Raw genomic sequence first — 24,940 nt, 5'->3', positions numbered from 1 at the left:
CGCGCTCTGAGGGCCGGCCGCCTGAAAACAGTTCCTCGGGCCAAGCCAAAGCCCGGCCCCGCGCATTGCCCACAGCTGCACACGTACTTCAGCCGCCACCTTGCTGTCAGGGGAGTTACAAACCCCTCGGGTCAAGAAACGTGCCAGGAGCTGGGCTGAAGCCAGAGCAGCATGAATGGAAGGCCCTAAAGATCTCCTAAGATGGAATGACCTCAAAGGTTAAAATATTCAGAAACAAGACACAGGAATAAAGAGTGGTATCTAAAGACAGTAAAATGCTGTCAGTCTCTGTAGAGAACACCTTGTTTTACATAAGCCAGAGGCAGGTTTAGACAAAGATCAAAGCATTGAGTTGTCCCCAATAACCTGCGGTGATTCTAATACTAAGGCACCACCTCCAGGACAATTTAAATGTAAAGGTAGGAACAACATAGTCTAACAAATTAGGCAATAGTCTATTGAATTAGGTAATTGATGTGTACAAAGACTTAGCTGTAACCAGTTGTATCTAGTTTCTTTGTTATTGGTACTGTATATAAACTGCTGCTCTTGGAGCTATTGGGAGTTGGATTTGACCTCCACTGTGGAGGAGGCCAGCCGCGAGAAAAGTGTCACATACTGACAGCATAGCAAGAACTAAACTACAACAAATTTGTAAATACGTTTTCTTTTTCATTAATAAATATTGCTTATTTTAGCGCTGCCCTTAGCATGCCAGCTGTCTGGAAATTCACCTCCCAAGACAGCACTTCTAAACTCTCTTTTTCTGTTTTCAGTTTATGTTTTCACAACTGCCATGCATTTCAGTCAGTTCATCTTCATATTGTCTCCATCCCTCTCCTCCAGGCCAAAAGACCAGCGAGCACTAAGGTGGTATCATTCCTCTGCTTCCACCAGCAGGTAAGACTTAGCGAAGTTTGGATGCACCTCTCTGAAGGGGCTATGGCCACGCATAAACCTTTGCATTAGTTACAAAAGGACAAGTTTTACCTCCCCTTATGATGTACCTGACAAAACAGGAAGGCAGTACTACAGATGGGCCATGTGTAGGTTTCTTTGACCATCTCCAGTGTAGGCTTTACCACAACTAGTGCTTCAGATTTCACTTTCAGCCCAGCACTGGGTGAAGGGGCTACTACCCTTGAACCTTGTTGTCTTACTCTGAAACCCATCATCATGACATGCAGAGGCCCAGAACAAGACCACTGTCACCTCTGTGTTCTCAGTTCTTACCTGATCTTGATGCACTACAGATAACATTTCTCTTAGCTAGTTCTTTTATCTATCTAGCATTTAACTCTGGCTACTTATCAGTGTCTGATGATTTAAATCATGGCATTTAACAATGTATTTAGGAAATAAAAAAAAGACCACACAACATTTTTGAAGTAACAGACAAAAATAAGTTATTTACAAGTAATATATACAATAAATCTACTACCGTGATAGGCCTTTATACATTGTAACTGCACTAAGTTTTTGCATTGTTTTTAAAAATTTCCTTAAACAGAAATTGTTCAGAATTAGGAGTTTGTCCATACACGTGTATGAGAAATACAATAGCTTTTCACATTTTTAAAATTACCAGCGCCATTTACAGGTTTTTTTCCCCTAAAGTGAAGATTTAGAAACAGTGCAAGCTGGAACACAAAGACAAGTAGCTATGAATACTGAAATAATCATTTTGGAACACACTAGTGTTTCAAACTACAAATCTGTAAGAAAAATCCCAAATATTTGGCATGATCCCTTCACCAGCCACCCCTGAAAGGTCAAAGCAAGATAGCCTTTTAAAGTAACAGTGATTATTGCATATTATCTTTGGAAAAGCAGAGTTTTAACCAAAAATATTTTTAATCTAGTTGAAATATAGACCTATTTATCTCAGGGAGGAAAGAAAAGCACAACATACAATCAGTAATGTTATCAAATCAGTCCAGTTAATTTGTTCCATCCTTGCCTGGAGTAACCCCCCATACCTCAGACGGTGCAGCTGAATGAACGGTGCTACAGCAAGCACAAGAATCCAGTTTTCCATTACCAACTTTTCATTCTGTGTGAAGTCCTTTAAGAACGTTGGTCTTAACTTATTAAACCCTCATTTAAGTGCTGACAGGTAAATTACCATACATTTCAAAATGATACAACAGGGAAAACATTTACCTTCTTTAAACCAGGATATACAAAAGACAATTTGCATAGTTACAATTCAAGCACAAGTCACTGTAAATAGGTACAAAGGCATTTATAAGTTTACTAAATTTGCTGCTGTTTGTGCCAGCCAAATCTTAGAAAGGTACGAATGTAAACTTGAAGGGACTGATGAGAACAGTCAGTGTTTTTGCTTAAAAAATATGTAGAGAATGCTTTTAAAAGGTTTTAAAAAATATTTTCTGCAGCAGGAACAAACAGTTCACTCCCCAAAGCAAACCATCCAAAATGCCCAAATTCCTCCTATACAGCAGAGAAAGTTTGATCGTGGTTCACACCTACATACAGCAGGAGGCAGTAGCTGTGCTGCCACGGAGGGTGTCCGTAACCCCACCGCTGCCGGCTCCTCAGCCCCTAGGAGAACATGTCCTCAGAAGGGGGCGCGTAGGAGAACCCAACAAACGCGTCGTCCGCCTCCAGGACACTGGCATTGACAATGTTGAAATTGGAAGAAACACAGACTGAGTACGGGACCATTTCTTCTGTAAACACTGAATCAAAATTCCCAATATCATCTGGTCCAACCTAGAAGACAAGAAGATCTATCAGGTATCATATTAACACTGTGTTTAGAACTTGTTCTTGTCCCTTAGATTCCAAATTTAACTCCTCAGGCCATCTAAGTTATGTCTGTCTTTTCTGCTGCAGCACAGGAAATTTAAGGAAGTGCACCACAGCATCCCAGAAAACAGCTGTTAAAAGCCTGCTTGTTTCTTTTAGGCTGGAGTTCAGGCCAAGGCCTGCACACCTTATGATCTGATAAAGCTAAAAAACATGACAAAAAAGCAGGAAACCATCCTTTTGGGAAGTCTTCAAATGAAACAGATTATCTGCGTTTTCTCCTTTGGTCTTCAGACCTCACAAAAATTGAGAGCACTCTGACAGGAATGAGCAGAGGCAACACCAATAAGTCAAATGGAGTTTGAAGTTAGTAAAAGACAGTATTGCTGCTCAATAGTGTGACTGTTCCAAAGGCCAGTCAGCACTGCGACATTCCCATTCTTCACCATTCAAAACAAATTTCTTTGCAAACACAGGAGCCCTCAAAGGCAGAAACATGGCAGGTTTGAACTAAACCCACACCAGGCACCTACCACGTTCGGGTTAAAAGGTGGTGGAATCTTCTTCTGAAGCAGGTCAGTCCAGCTGAGAGATTCAAAGAACGGGTGCTTCTGAATTTCAAGCTGCAGTAAGGAACAAAGATTTTGGGTATGTCAGAAACCTATTCTGTGCATCATAGTAAATAGTACTTCAAACTGCATGCTCATAAAGAAGTTAAGTCCTTCACCAGTTTATTTATTCTGTTTAAATTTCCAATAAAGGCTGCAGTTGGTAAAAACAGCAAGTAAAATTTGTTAGCCTGCCTCTATGAACTGGTTTCCTTTTAAGATCGTATTTTCTGCTGTTAAGCCTTAAAATCAACCACAAGACTGTTTTTCATGTAGGTAGTTAAACTGGTATTACCAGAAAATAGCCTTTTCTTTTGATTCTTTCCCAATTTCATTACTAACAGTGGAACCTACCAGAGTGACTCCTACACTGGGAATTGTGTTCCCCTTGCTGGCAGGTGAAGCTGCAACCAAGCTCAAAATATTTATATGCCACAACAATCTCTGCTTTCCCAAACAGCTTTCAGGGACTGACCACACTGATGGCTTTAACTAAGAAATAAAAAGGGGGACACCAGAGACAGGCATAAGAGAGTAATCTCCTCCTCCAGCTATTAAACGTGTGCTGCACACATCCATGTGTTGATGTCCCTTTAAACCAAGGAGGGCTTGATGAACTAGAACATGACATACAAAGTCTTCCCTTGCTCCGAGCCTGCTTTGCCGATCCTTCTCCAGAAGTTCTTCCAGAATAGACCAGGCTGTAAGACTGATTCCTGGGCGCAGAACTAGGGGCTTATGAAGAATATTCTCATACATCTCAGCAACATCACGGCAGTAAAAAGGAGGCTAAAAAACAAAAGCCGTACATGAATGTCAAGGCACATGCAATATTTTGTTTCACGTGTATGATCAGTAAATGAAAAACACAATGAGAAACAGAAACTGCTAGCAGTAAAGAGGAAATCTGCCTCCTCTTACACACTGCTAACTTCTAACCCAGCCATCAGCACTGCCAGATCTTTGCACCTGACAGCTTCCCCACCCGCCTCCTCTTCTCCTGATACCTTCTCACGCTCCTAAGGAGCCACAGATGCCATCCGGCTCCAGAGCTCCCACTGAACTCGCCTGAAAAGAGCATGAAAGTAGGAAATCCAATCTGTCTCCCTATTTAAGGTCCTATGAGAAGGGATAAAACTCAGGGATACTATCAGAACAGATTATTACTGCAGTAATTACATATGACTAGAAGAAACATAGTAAGATTTTTTTTCTTCTAATAGTGGAGAAAACCTAGGAGACCTAAATACAAAAATGTCCTTTACTTTTCTTTATTCCAGTATCTGGCGAAATTTTACTTGTAAATTGGGGGTTTTATTGGGCATTATGACTGTTGATTCAGTTGACTCTCACATTCCCTCAAAGTGATGACTATTTGTGTTCACCGGTTACTCCCAGCAGTTCACTGGAAAGTGAAATTTTAAACATCAAGAGGCAACGCAAAATCCAGAAGAGTAAAGCAGGTGCTGTGTTAAGTACCAGACAAACAGTTCAGCCATTTCAGGGGAAGTATTTCAGTATTTTTCAACAGCTAGCATCTTTAACAATGCTCCAGGGTTACTTCACAGAAAGGGAGAGAGAGGAGGGAAGCACCCCTACCCCCATGTATTAAGTACGTACCAGCCCATACAGCATTTCATAAAGAACTGCACCAAGGCACCACCAGTCTACTGTGTTGTCATAGGGCTGCTTCTTAATGACTTCTGGTGCAAGGTACTACAGTTAAAAAAAAAAAAAAGTACTTTAGAGCGTTAGGCTAGCAAGAATAACACCTATATTTTAGTTACATCACAGTAAACCCCCTCAGGAAAAGCTGTGTGTGGATCTTGTCTTCCCACAAGCCTGGCAAACCCTTCGGCACCATCTGGGCACGTCCCAGGCAGGGCAGCGGTTCTCCCAAGGGGAACAAGACTTCCCACACTGCTGCTTTGCCAGACGACTTCACCACCTCTACTGTGAAACTTGTTTGACATTTCTGACGGGTCTCTGCGCTGCTGAAACCTGGCCATGCCTCTGCTGCTGTCCTGAGCCCATATGCTCCCCAGCCAGTGCATGGAAACAAGTCAGATACTATTTCTGCCTCAGATCTATAATTTCTGAGACACTACATGACCCATGTGAAGCCTCACTGTCAATCCACCAAGCACGGAGTGACCGTGCTGTCTGTGGCTGCATCGCCACCGCCTCAGTCCTCATCTGCAGCACAGGCAGTTTCTCACCTCTCAAAACAACAGGATGTTCACTGCTCTCAGTCTAGTATCCAAATTCTGAAATCTAATTTACAAATGACAGTGTTGCCAGAGAAGGCACAGGCTGAAACTCACAGTTCAATTAGAACAATATTTCTCAAACATTCTGTATGTGTGAGTGCCCTGGAACTCCTGTCTACAGGGAACTCTGCAAAAGCACAAAAAGCAGCTGAAGCAACAGTTACTCAACTATCTAAGCTTCTTCTAATCTTTCACAACCTCCTCTAATCTTGCTAGGTGTTGGAACTCACCAAGGCACTCAACTCAGTATCTACAAACACTGCGAGACCATTACACTTTTGGCAGGTTTATAAAATATTTGAATTTACATCTTGGATTAGAAAGGCTAATACACAACTGTGACATTTAGTCCCGGTAGTTTTAAGAACTTGTAGGAAGCAACAGCATTGGTGTCCTCTTACATTGCAATTTGTGCATGTCCAAGGTCAGTGTGAAGACTAAGCCTCTGAACATGAGGGAAAAAACCTCACAGATCTCAGATCTAGTTACCAGTGTTCCACATATTGTCCTTTGAACTGCCAAAATATTCCACAAACATTGTTTCAGCTCACTCAGCTTAACAGATTCCTACTCCGATCACAACTAGGATGAGTTGTTACACGTTGACACCAGTTTGGTTTTTTTTGTTTTTTTTTTTAATTCCAGTGTTTCAGCTAAATACTGCTCCTCACTCATCCTTTACTGCCTCCAAAGGCCTTTTCTGTAGCCTAAAGAATGGTTATCAAATTATCAAAGCCACTAATTCTGGCATTTCAGTGAATCCCTCATATGTGTTCAAGGCTTCCATATTCTAAGCTTTTCAGTGTAATTTTCTCAGAATTACACTGAAAATTAGTTCAATAAACTCAGTTGGCAAGTTCAAAGTTTCATGCATAGGCAAAATCTGCTCAAGACTCACAGATATTAAATCCCTATAAACTCAGTAAAATCAATGGCAGGACACTGTAAGATACTGGCAAATCTGCTGGAGCTGTTACAGAAGGTAACTGTCCTGTTCTAGCCAGTGGTTAGGAGATACAGGAGGAAATGATGTTTGAAAGGGCTGTAAAAAGTGGGGAAGGAAGAGATGTGTTATGGGAAAATGGGGAGTAGGGACGAGACCATGTATTAGTAAAAGGACAAAGAATAGTTCTGCAGGAAGCTTTATTTGTCCACTTCATGGAAGAGCTTGTTAAGAGAACGCGCATCTCCAACAGCACAATCCAGCATATTCAATCTTCCATTTACACAAATATTAACAACAACCAGCAGTCGTTATTACTAGCCAAAAACCAAAAAAAGTTATCAACATACCTCTGGTGTCCCACAGAAAGTTGCAGTGGTGTCAGAACTTGCAATCCCTTCTTTACAAAGTCCAAAGTCTGTCAATACGACATGGCCCTGTGTAAGAAAGCGGTGTTTAGAAACTGCGTACTCAACACGTGAGTCCAGCTAAGTGCCAGTTTTGTGAGAGAACACAGAAAACCAAAAATAATGTTGAATACTTACTAGTGAGTCTAGGAGAATGTTTTCTGGCTTCAAATCCCTATTTAAAACAAACAAACATCGATTCAGAACAGCAGTCACCAACATGAGAGCTTGAAAGGCAAGGACTTTTATTCTTCATCTGAAACCTTCAACTTTTGATTCAGGTTAGGTTCAAGTTTCCCATAAGATGATTTCACGTAGTGGTTTTTGTTCCTTAATTTGCCCTATTCTGAGCTCCTGCAGGAGAAGGCTACATTTCAAGAGCTTACCTGTACACAATATTTATGGAGTGTAAGTAGCCCAGTGCACTGGCTATTTCAGCAGCATAAAATCTGGCTCGGTGCTCAGGAAAGGAACGCTCTCTTTGTAAGTGAAAGAACAGCTGTAAATACACAAATATTAAATAAGACATTATACATTGGTTAATTACTGTTAAAATGACATGTTATTTTCTTTAGCTGCCAGCTCTCCTGGTTTGTTCAGTGTACTTTATACTTGTCTGTGTGTATCGAGCTGCAGCGACAGAATAGGAAACACTGATGTGCCAAAACAAACTAAAGTCTACCTCTTCTGTGCTCTTTCAGCTACCAGAGTTCTCATCTACAACAGTGTCCTGTCCCATCCTCCTTTCCTGTTCTGCTTTAAGCACCTGCAAGACCTTCTGAAGTGGGTGCATTTTACACTGATAAGTTACCAATTGAAAACAGAGCAACTGACAAGACACACAGCTCTTCTTACAGAGTCAATTTCTTAATAAGCTGTTTTCTTCAATCACAACAAATTTGCTAGGTCAAATTTACACAAACTAGCTAGGTCCAGGCATTATTAGTTTACAAGACCTTGATGTTCCACAAAACCTGAAGAAGCTGCAGCAACGTTTTATACCTCTGTCATGCATATTGGCTATTCAACTAGTTTATACATGATCTTCTTGAGCAGGCCTGGAAGCACTGGGTGCTTTGAAAAGCAACAGGTCCCTAGCGGAAGACAAACTACTACACAACATCTTATTTAAACACAGACAGACTTTCTCCATTTCTTTCACAAGTTTTCCCCCAGGCCAGTTACTTAATGGCTTTTCACATTCAACAGCATTGCTTCAAGGACAAGAACCCTGAGGAGAAGGTGATTTGGCAATATGCAATTAGACCGTGCAAAGCTACAGAATAATCCCAAGGTTCCCAATAATATTAGTATAGTAAATCCAGTTGCTCAGAGACTCAGTTCCACACACAGCCACTACCTACCTCTCCTCCGTTCACAAAATCCAGGACAAAGTAAAGCTTTTCTGTTGTCTGGAATGAGTAATGCAATCCAACCAGGAACGGATGTTTCACGTTTTTCAACAGCACATTACGTTCAGCCATAATATGTTTTTGCTGTAAGGAAGTAAAAGATCAGTAAGTAAAAGATTTTATAGTGAAGGGGAAAAGGAAGGGAGGTGGGTGGAGAAAGAATGTTTCTCTTCACCTCTTTCCTATTAAGAACAACTTTTTTCTGCAGCACTTTGACAGCATAGTATTTCCCATCCAGTTTCCGTTTAGCAAGAAGAACCTGTGAAATTCAAAACAAATGAAGAAATGCCACTGTTGCAGTCCATATTCTGTTAGGAATAATTTCAGCAAAACTGGAATGTATTCACATGCTGGGTTTTTTCCCACATGACAGTTTCTTTGCTTCCAAGTCAATCAGCAATGTGATCACCAGTAGCATAAGCTCACAGGTCAGTAAAAAAATCTGTGGTGACAGTGATGTCAGGAAAGACTGATTTTTTTCCATGACCTGCTGAATCTCTAGCAAAATCAATTTCATCTGGTTTTAGCCATTTTAAAGATAATTTATTGAAAAACAACTTGAAAAATAACCCCAGCCCCAAGATTTCAATAAGGACTCTCTGTTGTGCTGCTGCAGAGTACCAGTACTTAAGCCACTGTCACTCACTCCACAGTACCAGGGGGTTGACAGAAGAGTCGTTGCCAGCAATGGGAGACAGTGGATCCATCTGTACCCCAGGTGCTGTGTAGCACAGGGGTACCCCCTTCCTCTTGAGTGGGACACTGTCTCCTTACTGCCCCTAATGAGAACAGGCAACACTCCCTTTTGTTCCTCCCAGCAGTCAGTAGGCACAGGACACCAGCCAGCATCCCAGTGCCAGGGGAGGACACTGGGGTAAGAAAGCTCACCTTGCCAAAGCTGCCTTTCCCAATCACTTTCAGGAAATCAAAGTCTGTTGGTTTAGCACTGAAAGATATTTAGGAAGGAGACAGGTCATCTGGGTAGAAAGGACAAGCTTTATAGCTGTACAGCAGGCTAGGGTAGCACGTGAGCTGGAACGCGAGAAGAACCGTCTGTCAGTACCCTCTGTGCTCTTCACTCCACCCAGCACCCAGACCCTGCAGAGCCTCCCCTCCCTCGGAGACAACGGCGCCTCTTCATTTTGCAGTCCCCTCTTCCTCCAGGGAAAGCATTCACATTGCATCCTTTGAGCTTATTTTATAAATGTAAGGCAAAGATATAAAGGAGGAGCAAGACTGCTCTTTCAGTCTCCATAGTCTAGTTTCTTGTCATTTTTAAGTCTCCATTTCCCCGTGACTTTTCCTGGAGGTTCTCTCATTCCCAGAGGGCCAAATGGATTCTCAAGCTTACATGAGGGAAAGAAGGAAGGATGAGCCAAGTTTATTTTCTGTTCTCTCTTTGCTTATTCCATCCTTCCCTACATCCATTCATCCCTCATTTTAAATTAGCAGGAAAAGGGAGGCCCAAACAGCTTCCTCTTCTGCATGCATACATATGAATTCACTTCCAGTTTTTCCACTTCCCACATCACCACACCTTTCAGTTTTTTCCCCCCCCAGGATTCCCTTACTTGTTTCCTAAATATAATTCAGAGATATTTTGGTCAGCAAAACAATTAGCCATGTTTGCAGATTCCAGAAGAACAGTCACATCACCATAGACCTCTCTGTTTATCGCCCCTGAAGGGAAGTGCTCTCCAGTTTCATTTCATACTGCAACCCATTAAGCGTTTCCTCCTGTTAGCCCAGAACAAACCCGTGAGGAAAGCAAAGCTACAGGAGCAGCCATTTCCTAGATGAGAGAAGCAGATGTTCACAGAACCGGGAACAGCAGCTCTGCAGAAGGCACCAAACAGAGAAGCAAGTTATGCCTGCAGTAGCTAGTTCTGGAGTGTCAACCAGGCAGAGTTGCTCCTTTGCCATGCATTAGAACAAATTTGTTTTTAAAAACCCTTCACATTTTTAACAAGTCATGGGACTGCTTCAAAGAGAGAGAGTTCATCATTGCTACAGCAGACTAACAAAAACTGAAGGTGAAAAGGAAAAAAAAGAAGTCTTAAAAATGGTGATTTACCACAGGATTCAAAGTTTTTCCTCCTCCCAAGCAGCGCAAATTAACAACTATATAAAGGCATCTCTCCAAAGAACTTTTCACACTATTAACAGTTACACTCAGTCTTAACTTTTCAGGTTTTGAAATTAATTTTAATGAAATTCAATTAAAAAAAAGGATTTTACACTGAATTGAATTACATTTTAAAACAATTTATTTGAAACCTACTGAGGATTTCCAGATGGTCCCAAGTTGATATTCTGTGAGGTAGAGTTTAACTGTCAGGAGAGACAAAGAGGTTTATTTTTAATACTACTTTAAAAAGTCACTCTTACATTTCGACCACTATAATTTCAAAATACTCTACTAATTTGCTCAGCCCATACATTTACACTTACATTACATTTTTAAAGAAATCTAACATCCAGATTGGGAGCTTTCTAAGTGGAAATATCTGGCCAGCATCACGCTGTCCCAAATAATTTCTACACCCATCACATTCAAGGATAAAGGTAATAAAATAATTCTGTCCAGAAACAGAGGACAGGATTAGGAGTAAAATTTTAAGTGCTTCAACAAACAACTTGTTCCTCGTCCAGAACTTAACACGAGGAATATTTATCCTACATTTCCATGATCTTACCAGTAAAATAATTTCAAACCCACAGTTTATGCAAGAGCAATTAATGAAAAGACACAGTGCTTTAAAAAAGAACAGACACAAACACTTTCGCTACCCCAAGAAAAACATTAGCAACCTTTTCTGTCCTGACATTAAAGGTTAACTAACTCAATTCCAGGAATAACATGAATATTACAGGTACACACCCAGCCAGAATTTGTAACAGAGAGAAGAGGAAGCCACTGTCATTTAGGTAATTTTCTCTCTCTCTCTCTCTCTTTTTTTTTTTAATTAAAACAGCAGTATTTGTACCCTCATCATCACACGTTGGTACTGGTCAGTTGTAAATGTGCTATTTTTTATATAGAAAAGATTTTGATTTTTTTGTTTGTTTGGTTTTTTTAAGGCTTGTTTTTGTTCCTTTTTGCTCAGCTCCATCATTTACAGTATCTATGAGAAGGTGAAGTTTCTGTCACAAAGTATGGTCCAGGCCACTATGCTCTAGCTCTCCTCCTGCTCTGGAATTGGTTGTAGCATGACACATTGTTAATGTCACTCAGAAGGTTTAGATCATTCCACATTACTTAAAATACCTGTCAAAGGAGGAGGGAAATGGTACTTTGAATTAGAATTTTGCTGTGTGCTCACAGCGCTGTCAAGCCTTAAAAAAAAAAAAAGCAGCAAAGACTGGTGGTTTTGGAAGTGAAGCTTTCAGAAAACACTAAACCTGCTGTGGATCACACACAAACCAAGATGACAACTCTTACATCTTTAACAAGGGCTGAATAAGAAGTACTAAGATCACATCTGTATGCCCAGAAAAAAACAAACAAACAAACAAACAAAACCCAACCAACCAACAAAAAAACCCCACAAAGATAAAATGAGCTTAAATATGGCACTTCTGCCTTCCCAGAAATACTCCTTTTTCCTAAAAGCACTGTTTCTGGAGACTCTAAACTGATTTTCAGAGAATCCACCTAGCCACATAGGGGCTTTTGTAACAAAAGAGGTTTCAGACCTCACATGGTGCTATATGTGAAATTAAATCCTTCCTTGCTTCTGAGTGACTTTCTGAAAGACTGCATTTACACCCCCCCACCCTGAGAGAATTGTATTTCTCTCTCTCCTTACAAAAAAAAAAAAAAATTAAAAAAAACCCCCACACAACACAGCAGCAAACAGAGAGACAATTAAACATCCAGTCTCCCCTGCTCCTTGCCACATGTTCTTAGCAATAATCTTTGGAGACTCCAGGAACTGTGGCAGCTGAGCTGTGACTGAAGCTGTGCAGCAGGCGGGACGAGGCGAGGCAGCAGCCAGCGGTCGCTCCCCTTGGCAGCCACAGCCCACAGAGAAACTGCCCACTGTGGGCCAGGCTGGTTTAAAAGAGTGTGGAGGGGATTTACTGCAAAACCAACCAGTGACTTTCAGTAAGTGATACACCTACGATTGCCCTCAAGTCACCAAAATTTAGAATACTGTTCCACTTCTGGATTATTACCTTCTGACAGCTTCTTTCATCTTCATCTTCAGATGGGTCTGACTGGTGTTTTGGGTTATCCATCTGAAGGAATGCTCTGACATCCGGGCTAGAAACACAGTCACAGATAACCTGGGTGACTTTCAGACAGAACCACAGGGGGCACAGGATGACACAGCAGTGTACACATGAGTTACTCTAAGTTTTAGGTTTAAGTACTGTTTAATTAAAGACAAGAAATACTTTTCTAGAAGTATAACTCAGCTGCTGAAGGTCTTGCATACAGGACATGGAATTTCCCACTCGAAAAAAACTGACATGTTTAAGTATATGTATGTGAAGAGTCCATAAGGAACTGCTTGCAGAACTGCATTAAAAGGTAATTATTAGAGGAAAGCAGGAGTTATAACTGGCTGGCAACCACCAGGAAACCACCTTTCTTTCAAAAATCTGAAGTGTTTAAAACCATTTTTAGTTTTCCAAAATTAATGCAGCAGTCTAACACAACAGAGAATGAAATGCATAGTCTGTATCCCAGAGAGAGATGTGTGCCTCAAGAGATACACAGCAGTGATGTTCCTGTCGCTGTTCACCTTCCAGCAGGAGGTGATTTTGTATTTGGGATGCGTTCTGTCTGGGCACTGACAGGACCACGTTAAGAAATCCTTCCAGTCAGCTGAAGAAATCTTACCTAAATTTCAGAGATAAAGTTCTCTTGAGTCTCAGTGCAGCCACTTGCAGGAAATTCTGCCTGACCTGCTCAGCACAGGAGAAGCACTAGCAGCTACGGAGCTGGTCTTTTACCTTATCCCTAGCACTTATAAAGCAGGGTGGGTTTATGTAAGGAGCAGCTCTATTTTGCTACTTCAAATCCATTTCACCCTGCACAATTCTGTAAGGGTCAGAAGTACGAGATGAGATGTTTCTGACATCTCCCCAGCTCCCCTATCTCCCACTGGTATGACCGACCCACACTCATGCCCTGTGCCACATAGCCTCCATCACTCAGCATGCTGTGTTCCTAAACCTTATCTGACATCCGTTTCAGTCACCTCCAGCCTTCACATTTAAAGCACAGCAACAGGACTTCACACCATTTCCCACCATCATTTCAGATTAATTCTTCCCATTTTATATGAACTCCAAATTCCAACCTATTTCAGGGTCTATCTTGTATCCCGAGTCCCAGGAAGACAAAAACCACTATGGTTTGAATACTCCAGTAATATTGGCTCATGATGCAACAATTTCAGTTTCAGAATCTTTGGATATCATAAAATCAAGAATAAATAGTTATAGCTAGTTTTTCACACTAGACAGAACAACAGAACTAGACTTTAACTACCTTTCAGCATTAATTATTCTAGACAACTGGCTGATTAAATAGAGCATGTTGTAACACATCTCAAATAGCTACTCTAGTAACTTTGTCCATGACTGGATTCACAGCAGGGAGAAAAAAACAAAACAAAACGCAAACCAAACAAAAACCCCCAAATATTGAGGGTAAAAGGCTGCTGTGCAGTCACTGGGTATTCAGCAATCTCTGCTCTACACAGCAGCCAGAAGCCAAACCCATCAATGTTACATTCTTCACATCTGTAATTTCAAAAGCACTGCAAAAATGTAGCAATTAAACCTTAAATAAGTTTAATGTACCCATTTCTCAGCCAAGATTGCAGCATGTTATGCAACATGCTAGAGATTGGTATGACTTCTCTGCTGTATTAGCTCATACCTATTAACTCCATGTGTTTTAAAATAAACTACCCTAAAATGACCTCACATATGAAGTTAAAAGGATCAATAAAACAGTTTAAAAAGAGATCCTCAACATACATTGTATGTATACTACCAGCAAAAATTGATTTTGTCTGAATATTTGTGATTGACTGGATAACATTAGTTTATGGACTATCTCTAAAATCCACAAAGGGATTTCAGGCTCTGCCTAAACACAGTTCCTTCTGTGATACTTCTTTTCTGCATGAACCTTCCTGCAGGAACACAGGGAGCCCCACAAAAATGTTGGGCACACCTAGAAATACAAACAAGCCCAAAAAGTGACATAAATTTTGAAGCCAAATGGTAAAATTAATTGCCAGTTGACAGACTCTTAACATGGTTTATTTAAGCAATGGTGCCCAGCACCTCCTGCTCCACATATTAAAAAAAAAAAAAAAAAAGGTAAGCCCCTGCTCTTTTTTCCAGCAAGCAAAGGCTCAAAAAGCCATAAAGTACATCACCATTTTGAAAGAGCACAATTGCTGTAATGCAAGGTTTGCTCTCCCCAACATGGGCTGCAAGATCTTCCAGTCCAAGGGCCACATTCAGTTTTGTATTCATCAGATTCTGAAACCAGAACAATCTGATTTTCTGCCAGGGAAGATGTGCAGAATGTACAGAACTGGTAACTCATTTCCCACAGAGCACTCAGGGTATTGTCACCATTGAGCTCTTCAAGTGTTATGCAAATGGCTTCATTTTCATTAAGGAGCTACTTTAGACTATTTAAAAATAACTACATTACATCTCTAATGTGTCCTGGCTCATGTGCTTGGGTTCCAAGGGGTTTTCTCTGGAGCTGTTCTGACAATGAAGTGGGGTGACTTCCCAGCAGAGACCTGTGCTGGAGGGGTGAGCAGCCCAACGGGAGTGGTGATGTAGGGGGCTCACAGTGCTCACCAGTAACACTCCCAGCTCAGTCTGGGGCACCAGTCAGCAAGGGGGACACGTTAATCAGATCTCTGCCCATCTGACTTTCTTTTGCAACACCTGTGTTTGATCCACGATAGCAAGCTCTCTATCAGGTACAGATATCTGAGAAAATGCAGTTTGAAGCCAGTCCACGTACTTCCCAATTCGATCCAAGCCAAGGATCAATCTCTCCCCATATTCCACGTGACAGTGACTGCAGGAGGATCCTCATCAACCATTACAGAGTCTCTCTCAACACTCTAACACACCAACCAGGACATCATGAACCAACTGTAAGCTTTTAGTGAGTTTTCCTATGCAGGACTTAAAAATATCGCATCCTGCTACTGGTTCCAACACTCAGAAGCTGCAGTGGCAGGTGGACTTCCTTGGAGCTCTCTGAGAACGCGTAACCCCTCCAAGTCTTCCTTGTACATGTATGAGTTTACCCAACAGCAACTTGAATTAGCACACTACAGCAAAGCAGCCTAAGCAAGCTAGGACATGGATTATCTGTGAAGACTCAGTCACCACATCTTCCATGAGCAGTTTCTAGCAGATTTTACTAAAAAACCCCAGCAACCAAGGTCATAAAGTTTTGGTATTTCTTCACTAATAACATTCATTTGTACATAGAAAAGGCAATACATTATATAATCATCAGTATGATCTGTTGCAATGGAGCACTGCAAAAAGCAGAAGGTCACTCCAGAAAAGCAAAGTACCTTGCAGTTATGAAAAGAACAACAAATTACTGTGAAATCGAATGCTTTCACACCAAACTGTGCATTAAAGGCTGTTCATTGGTCTGTAGAATTTTCCTGAAGGAAGAGTCATAATAAAGTTTATTATACTTAAGAGCATGGAACAAATAAAATACATTTTCTGGTTAAAAGTACTTAATTTGTAATTTTGTATTTGACATCTCATGTCTTTTAAACAACCCTTATAAAACAGAAATGAAATTACTTACTTTTTGCATAGCTCTGGCTGTCTAACTAGATTTTGAATGAATTCATTCAGTCCTGCTCTTCTCTGTTTAATAAAATCTAAAAAAAAAAAAAAAAAATTTATGAGAATGATCAGTCAGCCTGCAAAAAAGACTTATTTTCAAATTTAGCTGTTTTTAGGACTTAAAGAGCAGTTAAGAAATTGGTTTGTGACAGTTCAGAACAGGATATGAAAATCACAAGGTTAAAACATTGAAGCAAGGTGAGAGAATAAACTTCAGTTTCTCTAACACCACCACTTTTCAGTGTAGAAGGCCAGGAACACCAAAAGCACACCAAGCCCTTCAGGACCTGACTCCACCTGGAAAAACCCCACAGGCAAAACCTGACATCAGCTGCACAAGTTTGTACCCTACGGGTCCCACCAAACCACACCTTTCCCTGATGTGTGTGGCAGGGGGAACTCAGGCAGCTCATCCCACCAGCAGGTGCTTGGATGCAAGTGTTAGAGAGGACTTCAGTAAAATGCTTTTCTCTCTATTTTGGACATCATCACTAACATTAATAAAAAAAAAAAAAAAGCCCTCAGTCTTCATCCTTATCCAAAGCTTAAGACACATGACTTTTCTTTAGCAATATGGAAAGACGTGCAAGGGATCTGAAGCAGGAGAGCTCTAACACAAAACACAATGTAAACCAGAATAATCTTGTCTTTCATTGTCCATATCAACAATAATTTCTACGGAGAAAGAATATTTAACTTGTGCATTAACTTTTAAGCTATTCCAACGACGCCTTCTGTCACATACAGATTACTGACAACTATTAAAATTTTAAATTAAATTTCAATTAAAAGCTGTATTTCAAATGTTAAGAAAAAAGTTTGTAAGTAGGGAATTTAATAGGAATTTGTTAGGGAATGTAACAATCCCACATTACTGACATCCAGCAAGAAATTTAAACTTCACTCTACTGCACTGCAGCACAACAGTACAACTCTGCATACCCAAGCAGGGACTGACAGGAGTAAAATGCCTTTACATTTGTACAATATGCAACTGACTTCAGAAACCAGCAGAAACATTACATCAAAGCTTCAATAAATCAGTGTTAAGATAAAGAATTATTCAAATGAGCATCATGGCTCTATCTCCACCCTGCCCCCTAGCAAGAAACATCTTGAGAACTCTTTAGTTTCTCATGCTTCGAGGATTTCAGCGTTGTTCATGGAAATTTAAAACAAGTCTGAGGTCTTTGTTTTACACATATAGTTTTAAAAAAGCTCCACCTCCATTTAAACTTCAGTTTTCTAAGTTTGTCTCCAAGAAATCCACCTGTACATTAGCTGGACAGCAGACCAGACTGTGTGGGATGGTCTCCAGCCAGCTCTGAAAACCCCAAGGTCAGAGAAAACGAAAGAAACCCAACCCAAACAAGAAGTTTCAGCAGACACATGTACATCTGCCTACATGTAGAATTTGTGGCCAATTTTTTACATCTTCACCACAAGAGGACATCAGAGCTTGCATACTTGCATTTGATTATTTTATTAAAAAGTAGAAGGGAGTTTCACATCAGGATTCAGATGATTAACTGTAACTGCCAAAAATTAATTTGTTGGAAAGAACTCTAAAAAATGCAAAACACATCCCAAGAGCTCAACACCTTTGGATCCATTTGTTCTTCAACAAAGGAGAAAATGAAATGCCTGAAACAGGTGCAGGAGGAGGTGAAACTACAAACACACCAGCAAGCCAGGGGAGGGTGGGAGATGTCCAGTGACAGTCAGGAGAACCCTGAAGTAAAAAAAGCCTGAATGAAGGGTACAAACACAGAGTAAAGGCCCAGCCTTCCCACCTGGCTTTTTATCTAGTCATTGGTGGTGCCACCTAGGTTAACTCAATGCACTTTACAACTGATTTTTCATTAGCAATTTGATGTGGACAGAGCAAGCTCAACTTGGCCCTATCTAACTTGATGATGTCATGTTCCCATCAGACAGGCTCCTGTAAGTGGAACAGTAACAAGAAGCATCTAAACTGCACAAGGAAGCACATCTAGATACAGAGAGCTCAAAAGCCTTCAAAGATAAATCCTATAGCTATTTCATTTTTCAGAGGGGGAAGAGGAACACACAGAGGAAGTCTAACATTTACTAGACATATGTTTAGAGGAGTCTGGGATTTGGCTTTTGCTTTTGCAAAAGAGAGATTATACCTGACAGCTCAGCATCTCTCACAGTCCTGAACAGAGGAAGGCTGGAAGGAACTACAGCTTCCAGTGCAAGAGAGGCCCTGAGCCACTAAGCAATGTTTTGTTGACAACCACAAGGTAGAACACCCACCTACACCAGTTCCTGTTCTTGACTGAAGCATGACTAAACTTTGGTTTAGTCACTGTTTTGAGGACTGGTGCAAAACTCATCTAAGAGAGCTTCTTGTAGGCTGGATTAGATCAATTTTCATATCAAGAAACTAACAAAGCAAATTACAAGATGATACCTTACCAGGATCAAAATTATCTCCAAATATTCTTTTAGCTGGAATCTTCAGGTTCATGGTGGGAAATTGCTTCTTTAGCTGAAAACAACACACACAATTGGATTGTGCTTAGACATCAAAGTACCTAGAAATAATTGCACTCTCTTTGTGTTCTGGTAAACAGTTTGAACATCTGATTATTAGTAATTCTGCTCCTCTGCCATCTTCTCTATTCACACATTTGGGAAGAAAAACAAACCTAAAACAATCTGTACTCAGCTGGTTTGCACCAGTCATTGCCTTTTAAATTCAAAGGCCATTTCACTTTAGAAAGCTACGGACTACTGCAGCTGTCTTCTGCAATGCTGCCAAAATGATTTTCCAGATTAAAAAAATTAGGCTACGGTCGTTTTATTCTCCTCTTTACTTCCCTCCTCCATCAGTTCTCTCTCGGGTTTGTTTTTTCTTCCTTGCATAGGAGTGTACATATGAGATTTAAGATCAACTGGGGATCTTAAACCTCTGTGTTTTGCCCATTCCTAACGCTTTAGAAACCACAGACAGTGTAGCCCTAAGTCAAAACTGTAAACGGATGAACAGCCTGGTTTACAATGCTGCATTTGACAATTATATTTTGCACTTGATAAACTGACCAGGAAATCATACACAACAGCAGTGAGTCTATCAAAGAACCTGACGTGAGCCAAGCCTCGCTTACACTTGTTTCATTTTCAAGCACTCCTGAAGAACAATCTTACTCCCATCCTCTTTAAGAGGGTAGTTTTCTGCTACAGTAGTTGGCAATTCTTCTGTCCTCAGAAACATCAGCATCTCCTCCAGCTAGCAGCACAAGCTCTTTTTGGTGTACTATACTACATGAATTCTAGAATCACAGAATGGTTTGGGCTGGCAGGGAGAAAAGCCTGACTGGTTCCCACAGGGGCAGTGGAGGCACAGATAAGCAGCTTTTAATAATTTCTTCTGGGAGTCACGCAGCAATTATTTTTTCTTTTGTTAAAGCAAAAATTGTGGGCTCTAAACATGAAGCATGGACACAAGGCACATAATAAATGGCACATCTGGGCAACTATTTGTTCCACCTGCCTGCTATGCAAATGGGGCAAAATCCTCTTCTAACAGCAAACGCAAGAAATCCAGCCTTAGCTGCTGAAGAGGCCTGGTTTATTTGGACTTCTGCCACAAGATTTGTTCCTGAAACTGCAGGCAGGAATTGCTATGACTGACTAAACAGAAAGTTTATATTAAGAAACAAGAAGTTCTTTACTGCTTTCAGTACTTCAAAGCAAAACATTTGTTTTAAGAGAAATTTATCTTGTTGGATGCTTTAAGTTTTGTGGTCATTTTTCCCATTGTGAACAAATGCACATTTCAGACGTTTTGATAACCAATAAATTGGAATTTTCTATGATCCCAAGCAGCAATGAAAAAAAAGTAACAAATAAGTGGATTCGGAGTTTGAAATTCAAAACAACCAACATTTAACAAACGCACCCTGCCATATTCCTCAAACAGAAGTTATTGAACGTTGACTCCAGCTCCTCAAGAGGGAATTAACTCAAGCCCTAACGCTGCAAGCATTGTCCCCCTGTGCTGCCCTGGCTCCTCTCACAGCTCGCCCCGCTTACTGTGTTGTAGAGCTTGTCGAACTCCGCGTAGCGCCGCAGCACGAACCATTCGCTCCTGCCCACCGACACCAGCACCTTGTACACCTGCAGCAACACAGATGAACTACTGACACTGCAATGTTATAGAAAACCTCACAGCTTTAATCCTGTGGTGGAAGTAAGAGCAGGCTGTTAAATGTGTACGTGTCCTTGTTGAGCTCTGTGTTTCTTACTAAGATATCAAAACAAGTTTGATCAATTAAAAGTATGTTTTTTACAGAATTTTTTAAATATACCAGGTTGGCAAAAACTAACACCAAAGCTGATTTAATGGAGTTTCGTAAACTAGTTCATATCCAAACAGAACACCTGGCGATTGGATAGAATTCTATAAAACTGCTGTACAATTTATAATATAACTTGACAATACATACCAAAGACTCATATTAAGGAAGTAAAGCATTTAAACTCTGAAGATTGCCTTCAGCAAAACCTGAAGAGAAAGCACCTATGGCAGGCAGATGGAAAGATAACTGTTCCTTGCAGCGTCCCGAGCACACGTCAGAGCCAGGATCCTGGCCAGTGACACAGCTGCTCAGGAGGCAGATGCTGCTGTGGCTGAAATCCAGCACAGGTCACACAAGCCCCAGCTGGTGCCTGCTGCACAGTCCTGGCTGTTCCAGTCCTACCACAGCAGAGGACTTGAGTAACTAGACAGACTGTCAATCCCTGGCTTCATGGACCTGGCTGACAGTGGAGTGTCCGCGGGCTTCTCCAGTCTCTGATGCAAGTAGCTGACCTCCCTCCTCCACCTTCTTGCACTTCCCAAGGGAGCCTGGCTATGCCTTCAGGGGAGAGGATGGGCACAGCAAGGAAACCAGTGCAGAAGGCTGTGAGTTCCTCCAGCAGAAAGCTGGAGCAATGCCCCAGTCTCTCCCTTGTCCTGCAACAGCAGCTTACCTCTCCTTCCCTTACACCTCAGTGGAAGTGGGAACAGCCACCACCATCAGTTCCTTAGCCTGACATTTGCATTCATGCTATGATAACTGCTCAAATAACCTGCTCTCAGTCTTCCCTGTGGAACACAGGAGGCTGGATAGAAGCATCAGGTAGAACAGTGATGAGACCCTTCTTACAAAACCACCTTTAGTTGCTGCTAAACAAGGGTTGGCATAAAACTGAGCTACACACTTTCTAGAGCCTCCCGAGTCTGTAAATGACAGCTGCAAAGACTGAAGTGCTGTCCTCCTGAGCCAGGCCTCTCCTACAGCCATCGGGCCCTGCAAATCATGTTCAAACACACGGCACCCTCAGTCCCATGAGTGCATGGCACACCAGTGCTACCCAGCTACAGAGGCAGGCCATGGACAACTTCATCAGCCAGACAAGGGGCACAGGCTGCAAACTGCCCAGGCAAGCAGCACTGTGGATACAAGATGACATTCACCCCCTTGACAAACTCAAAACAGTTTTGTTCTCAGAGTAGCTGTCTGTAGAACAATTTCAGAATCTACAGTTTTTACATGAAAGAGCATAAAAAAAAAACCAGATATGACTACTCCTGGTGGAGTTCACACCACCACCAGAGCTCTTGCGTACCCAACAAAGGAGAAACTCCAAGTTCAACAGTTATGGAAACAGAGAATGGTAAAAACACATATGATACCTACAAAGACTTTGGTGAAACCAAAACCATGTCTTTGGGCTGAGTTACTACTCTCATCTCCACCTATGTAATGATTTAGAAGATGTGCAATGCCTGTTTCTAGAAAGGTAATAAATTATTTTCCAAGATACAGACAGCAAAGGGTCCAGCTCTGAATGGGATAGACTTCTTCACAAAATAAGTCATTAAAATTAAAAGGTTTTGACTCTGTTTTGGTAGCTTATGATCCTGGATTAAATACTCAGTTTGCATTAAATAAAGATAGGTAAGAAGGGAGGCTGTTTTCCAATTTCAAGAGAGCAAGCACTCAGAAAGTAAGGAAAGTATTGTTAACAAAATAAATAAAAAAAACCTCCATGACTTCCACAGGGCTGGAGATTGGTGTTACACATCACAGGGCTGAGACAAAGCTTCCAGATATAGTCAGACAGACAGCACCCCTGAAAGAGATTTCTCAATAAGCCCATAAATGATGGAGCTGTAAAGGGAGACAAGAACGGGTCAGAAGAGAAAATTAAGCCTCAGACATCAAACAGCACAGGGATGAATGCAAGAAATCCAGAACAAAGCTATTCAGCAAAAGAATGGCCCACTATGCAGCCAGGACAGAAGAGCAACCAATATAGCCTAAATAAGGTCCCAAACAAGCAAATATTTTGCTATTTTTATGAAGAAAGTGAATGCTGAATCTTCAGAAAAAGGCAGGACAGTGAACTGGAGTGAACATACATAGAGGTTGGTTACCATGCATTAAGTGGAAGGAAAAAGCTTCCCTGTCAGAACACCCAAAAAATTCAAACATGAAATTATTTGTCAAGAAACAAATACTGGTGGTAAATAGATCTGTTTGTACTTAGTACATAACCAATTCCAATATTCAATAAAAGGTTATGAAAATGCTCAGGAGGAACGAAGAGTACAAGCTGGGATGGATCCCTTTTCCCTCTCCTCAGCCCCAATTTCTGAAGTTTCCTATCTTTGCCTGTACTATTTACTAAAGGGCATGCCCTAAGAAAGTGCCTTTAAGTTGCTGAGGTTGTCACACAAGATCTTTAGGTAAAGTGACCTGGAAATCACAGTGCTGGCACGTACCACACCGGCACATTTTACCAACAGATCTGCAAGCACTGAGGCAGTAAAGCCAATCTGGTTTGCTCAAGTTTAGGCTTTCATGAAGTTGCTCCTGTTTGTTTGAGTTTTACGTGCATGCAGTAGTTTAAAGCAGTTAAAGTTCTCTTTTGCATGTTCCCTTCACCAGCACACACTCCTTCCCCAAATGGCAACTTGATACACTTGTAGAATGGAACAAGCGTAGAATCACAGCATTATTCTTCTCCAAGGAAAGGCAGATACAGGTAACCCAAGGCAAATCTTTGTTTTGTTGTGTTCTGCAGACAGCAACTCAATCTAAGGGTGTTTGCATTCCACAGCTGAAGAGTGACCAATTCACTCAAATGAAAAAAAAAAAAAGAGCTTAGAGGAAGTTGCACAAGAGAATGAAATCATTTCAGCTTTTTAAAGGAACTATTACAATGCTGTCTTTATATCCCAGCACACAGCTAAGCAAACCAAAGGTCCGTGCCTCACTGCTTTGTTTTGCAGTTTGCAATGCAGTTTCCCCACAGAGAGGGAAGATTTTACTTCCAGAAAGAAGCGAGTCAGACTGGGGTGCCAAAAAAGGAAGTGGGGTGGGGGAATGACAAGGACTGGAAATGGGAACAGGATAGGAAAAAACTCACAGGCATTCGAATCAGAAAACAGGAAGGAAGACAGAAAAAGGTCTTTCAAAAATGTGATTTTTTTTTTTTTTTTTACACAAAACATTATAGAAGTATAAAAAAAGTGGTCATTCAAAAAACAAAGCAAGAAACCTAAACCAAAACCACACCTTATTCCTTTACAAAATAAACATTTGCATGCGATATCAGGTAGGGTGCCAAATCTTAAATCTAATTTCTTACCAAAATGTTAGCTCTGCATTTGGACACATGTATTTTATACACAAGAAAATGCTTCTATTTGGGGGTAAAAATACCAGGAACTTGTAAAGCCAAATTCTTTTTGCAGAAAGCAACACAGTTAAACACTGTAAAACATTCACAACTCCTCACACTGGACTATGGCCAGTACTCACAGGAGCAAGTGAATAGATTTCCACAAACCTGTTGAAAATAATACCAAACTTGCTAGCGGGGAGAAAAAAAAACCCAAAGAAAAAGGCAAGCAGCACTTTGTGGCCCTGGCAGCCCGTGTGCCTGCGGTGCTGCGCTCCTGCGTACTCACAGTGAATCGTTTCTTCTTCTCCCGGTGCTCGTCGGAGCTGGGAATGCTGACGCTGGGGCAGCTCTCCTTCAGATCCATCCCCCGTGGTCTTGTCACAGACCTGCTGCAGCACCTGCTTCCAGAGTGGCAGTCAGAATGTATCTTCAGGGACACTGATCCCAGATACGCAGCTCCTCTTGAGAAAACGTGAACTCCATCCTGTAATCTTAAAATGGAGATAAAAGGAAAATGAAGTACAGGAACACTTAACTCACAGTCCTAAAACCTGTGGGACAAGAACTTTTCCTGGCAGAAAATGTACTTTAGTATGCACATGTACAGCCACAATCATTTTGATACTGCAGACTGCCTCATGCCTGTGGTTCTCTGCTGTTTCACTGAAATCACTCACGCTTTGGGTCTATTACAGACAATACTTGGAAGATAGAGAAATGGAGAAATAAATAGAGTTGACAACCTGGTAGCAGACATCTGAGAAAAGCCATTAAGAGTAGAGTTCAGGAGAGTTTATTTCAAAAACAAAGGTTTTCAGCTGCATGAGTCTGTACCAGAGGGCATTTCAGATTTGTCAGAACATGCCGAGTGTATTTAATCCTCACATTAGAGATGAAAGACATGAGAAAAAATAATTTTTCATGTGAATTTTAGTGAGGGACAGCGGTGGCATCA

General features: G+C 41.2%; 1 protein-coding gene across 1 annotated transcript; it reads right to left on the bottom strand.

The window, feature by feature from the left end:
• Positions 1–2,004: 2,004 nt before the first annotated feature.
• On the bottom strand, positions 2,005–24,349 carry LOC103778499 (serine/threonine-protein kinase Sgk3). Its single transcript, XM_008946088.1, has 16 exons — positions 24,272–24,349; positions 20,344–20,427; positions 18,724–18,796; positions 16,241–16,316; positions 12,592–12,679; positions 10,694–10,743; positions 9,301–9,358; positions 8,588–8,671; positions 8,365–8,496; positions 7,387–7,499; positions 7,139–7,175; positions 6,944–7,030; positions 5,001–5,096; positions 4,014–4,169; positions 3,306–3,395; positions 2,005–2,736 (listed from the first exon to the last, which is right to left on the bottom strand). The coding sequence occupies exons 1-16, from the start codon at positions 24,347–24,349 to the stop codon at positions 2,566–2,568; spliced, it is 1,473 nt and encodes a 490-aa protein (XP_008944336.1). The 3' UTR covers positions 2,005–2,565.
• Between the last annotated feature and the right edge of the window lie 591 nt (positions 24,350–24,940).

This window comes from Merops nubicus, unplaced genomic scaffold (assembly GCF_000691845.1).
Source record: "Merops nubicus isolate BGI_N331 unplaced genomic scaffold, ASM69184v1 scaffold22498, whole genome shotgun sequence".
NCBI classification, from domain to species: domain Eukaryota; kingdom Metazoa; phylum Chordata; class Aves; order Coraciiformes; family Meropidae; genus Merops; species Merops nubicus.
Note: the sequence above shows the minus strand (reverse complement) of the source record. Positions and strands in the feature narration are given on the sequence as shown.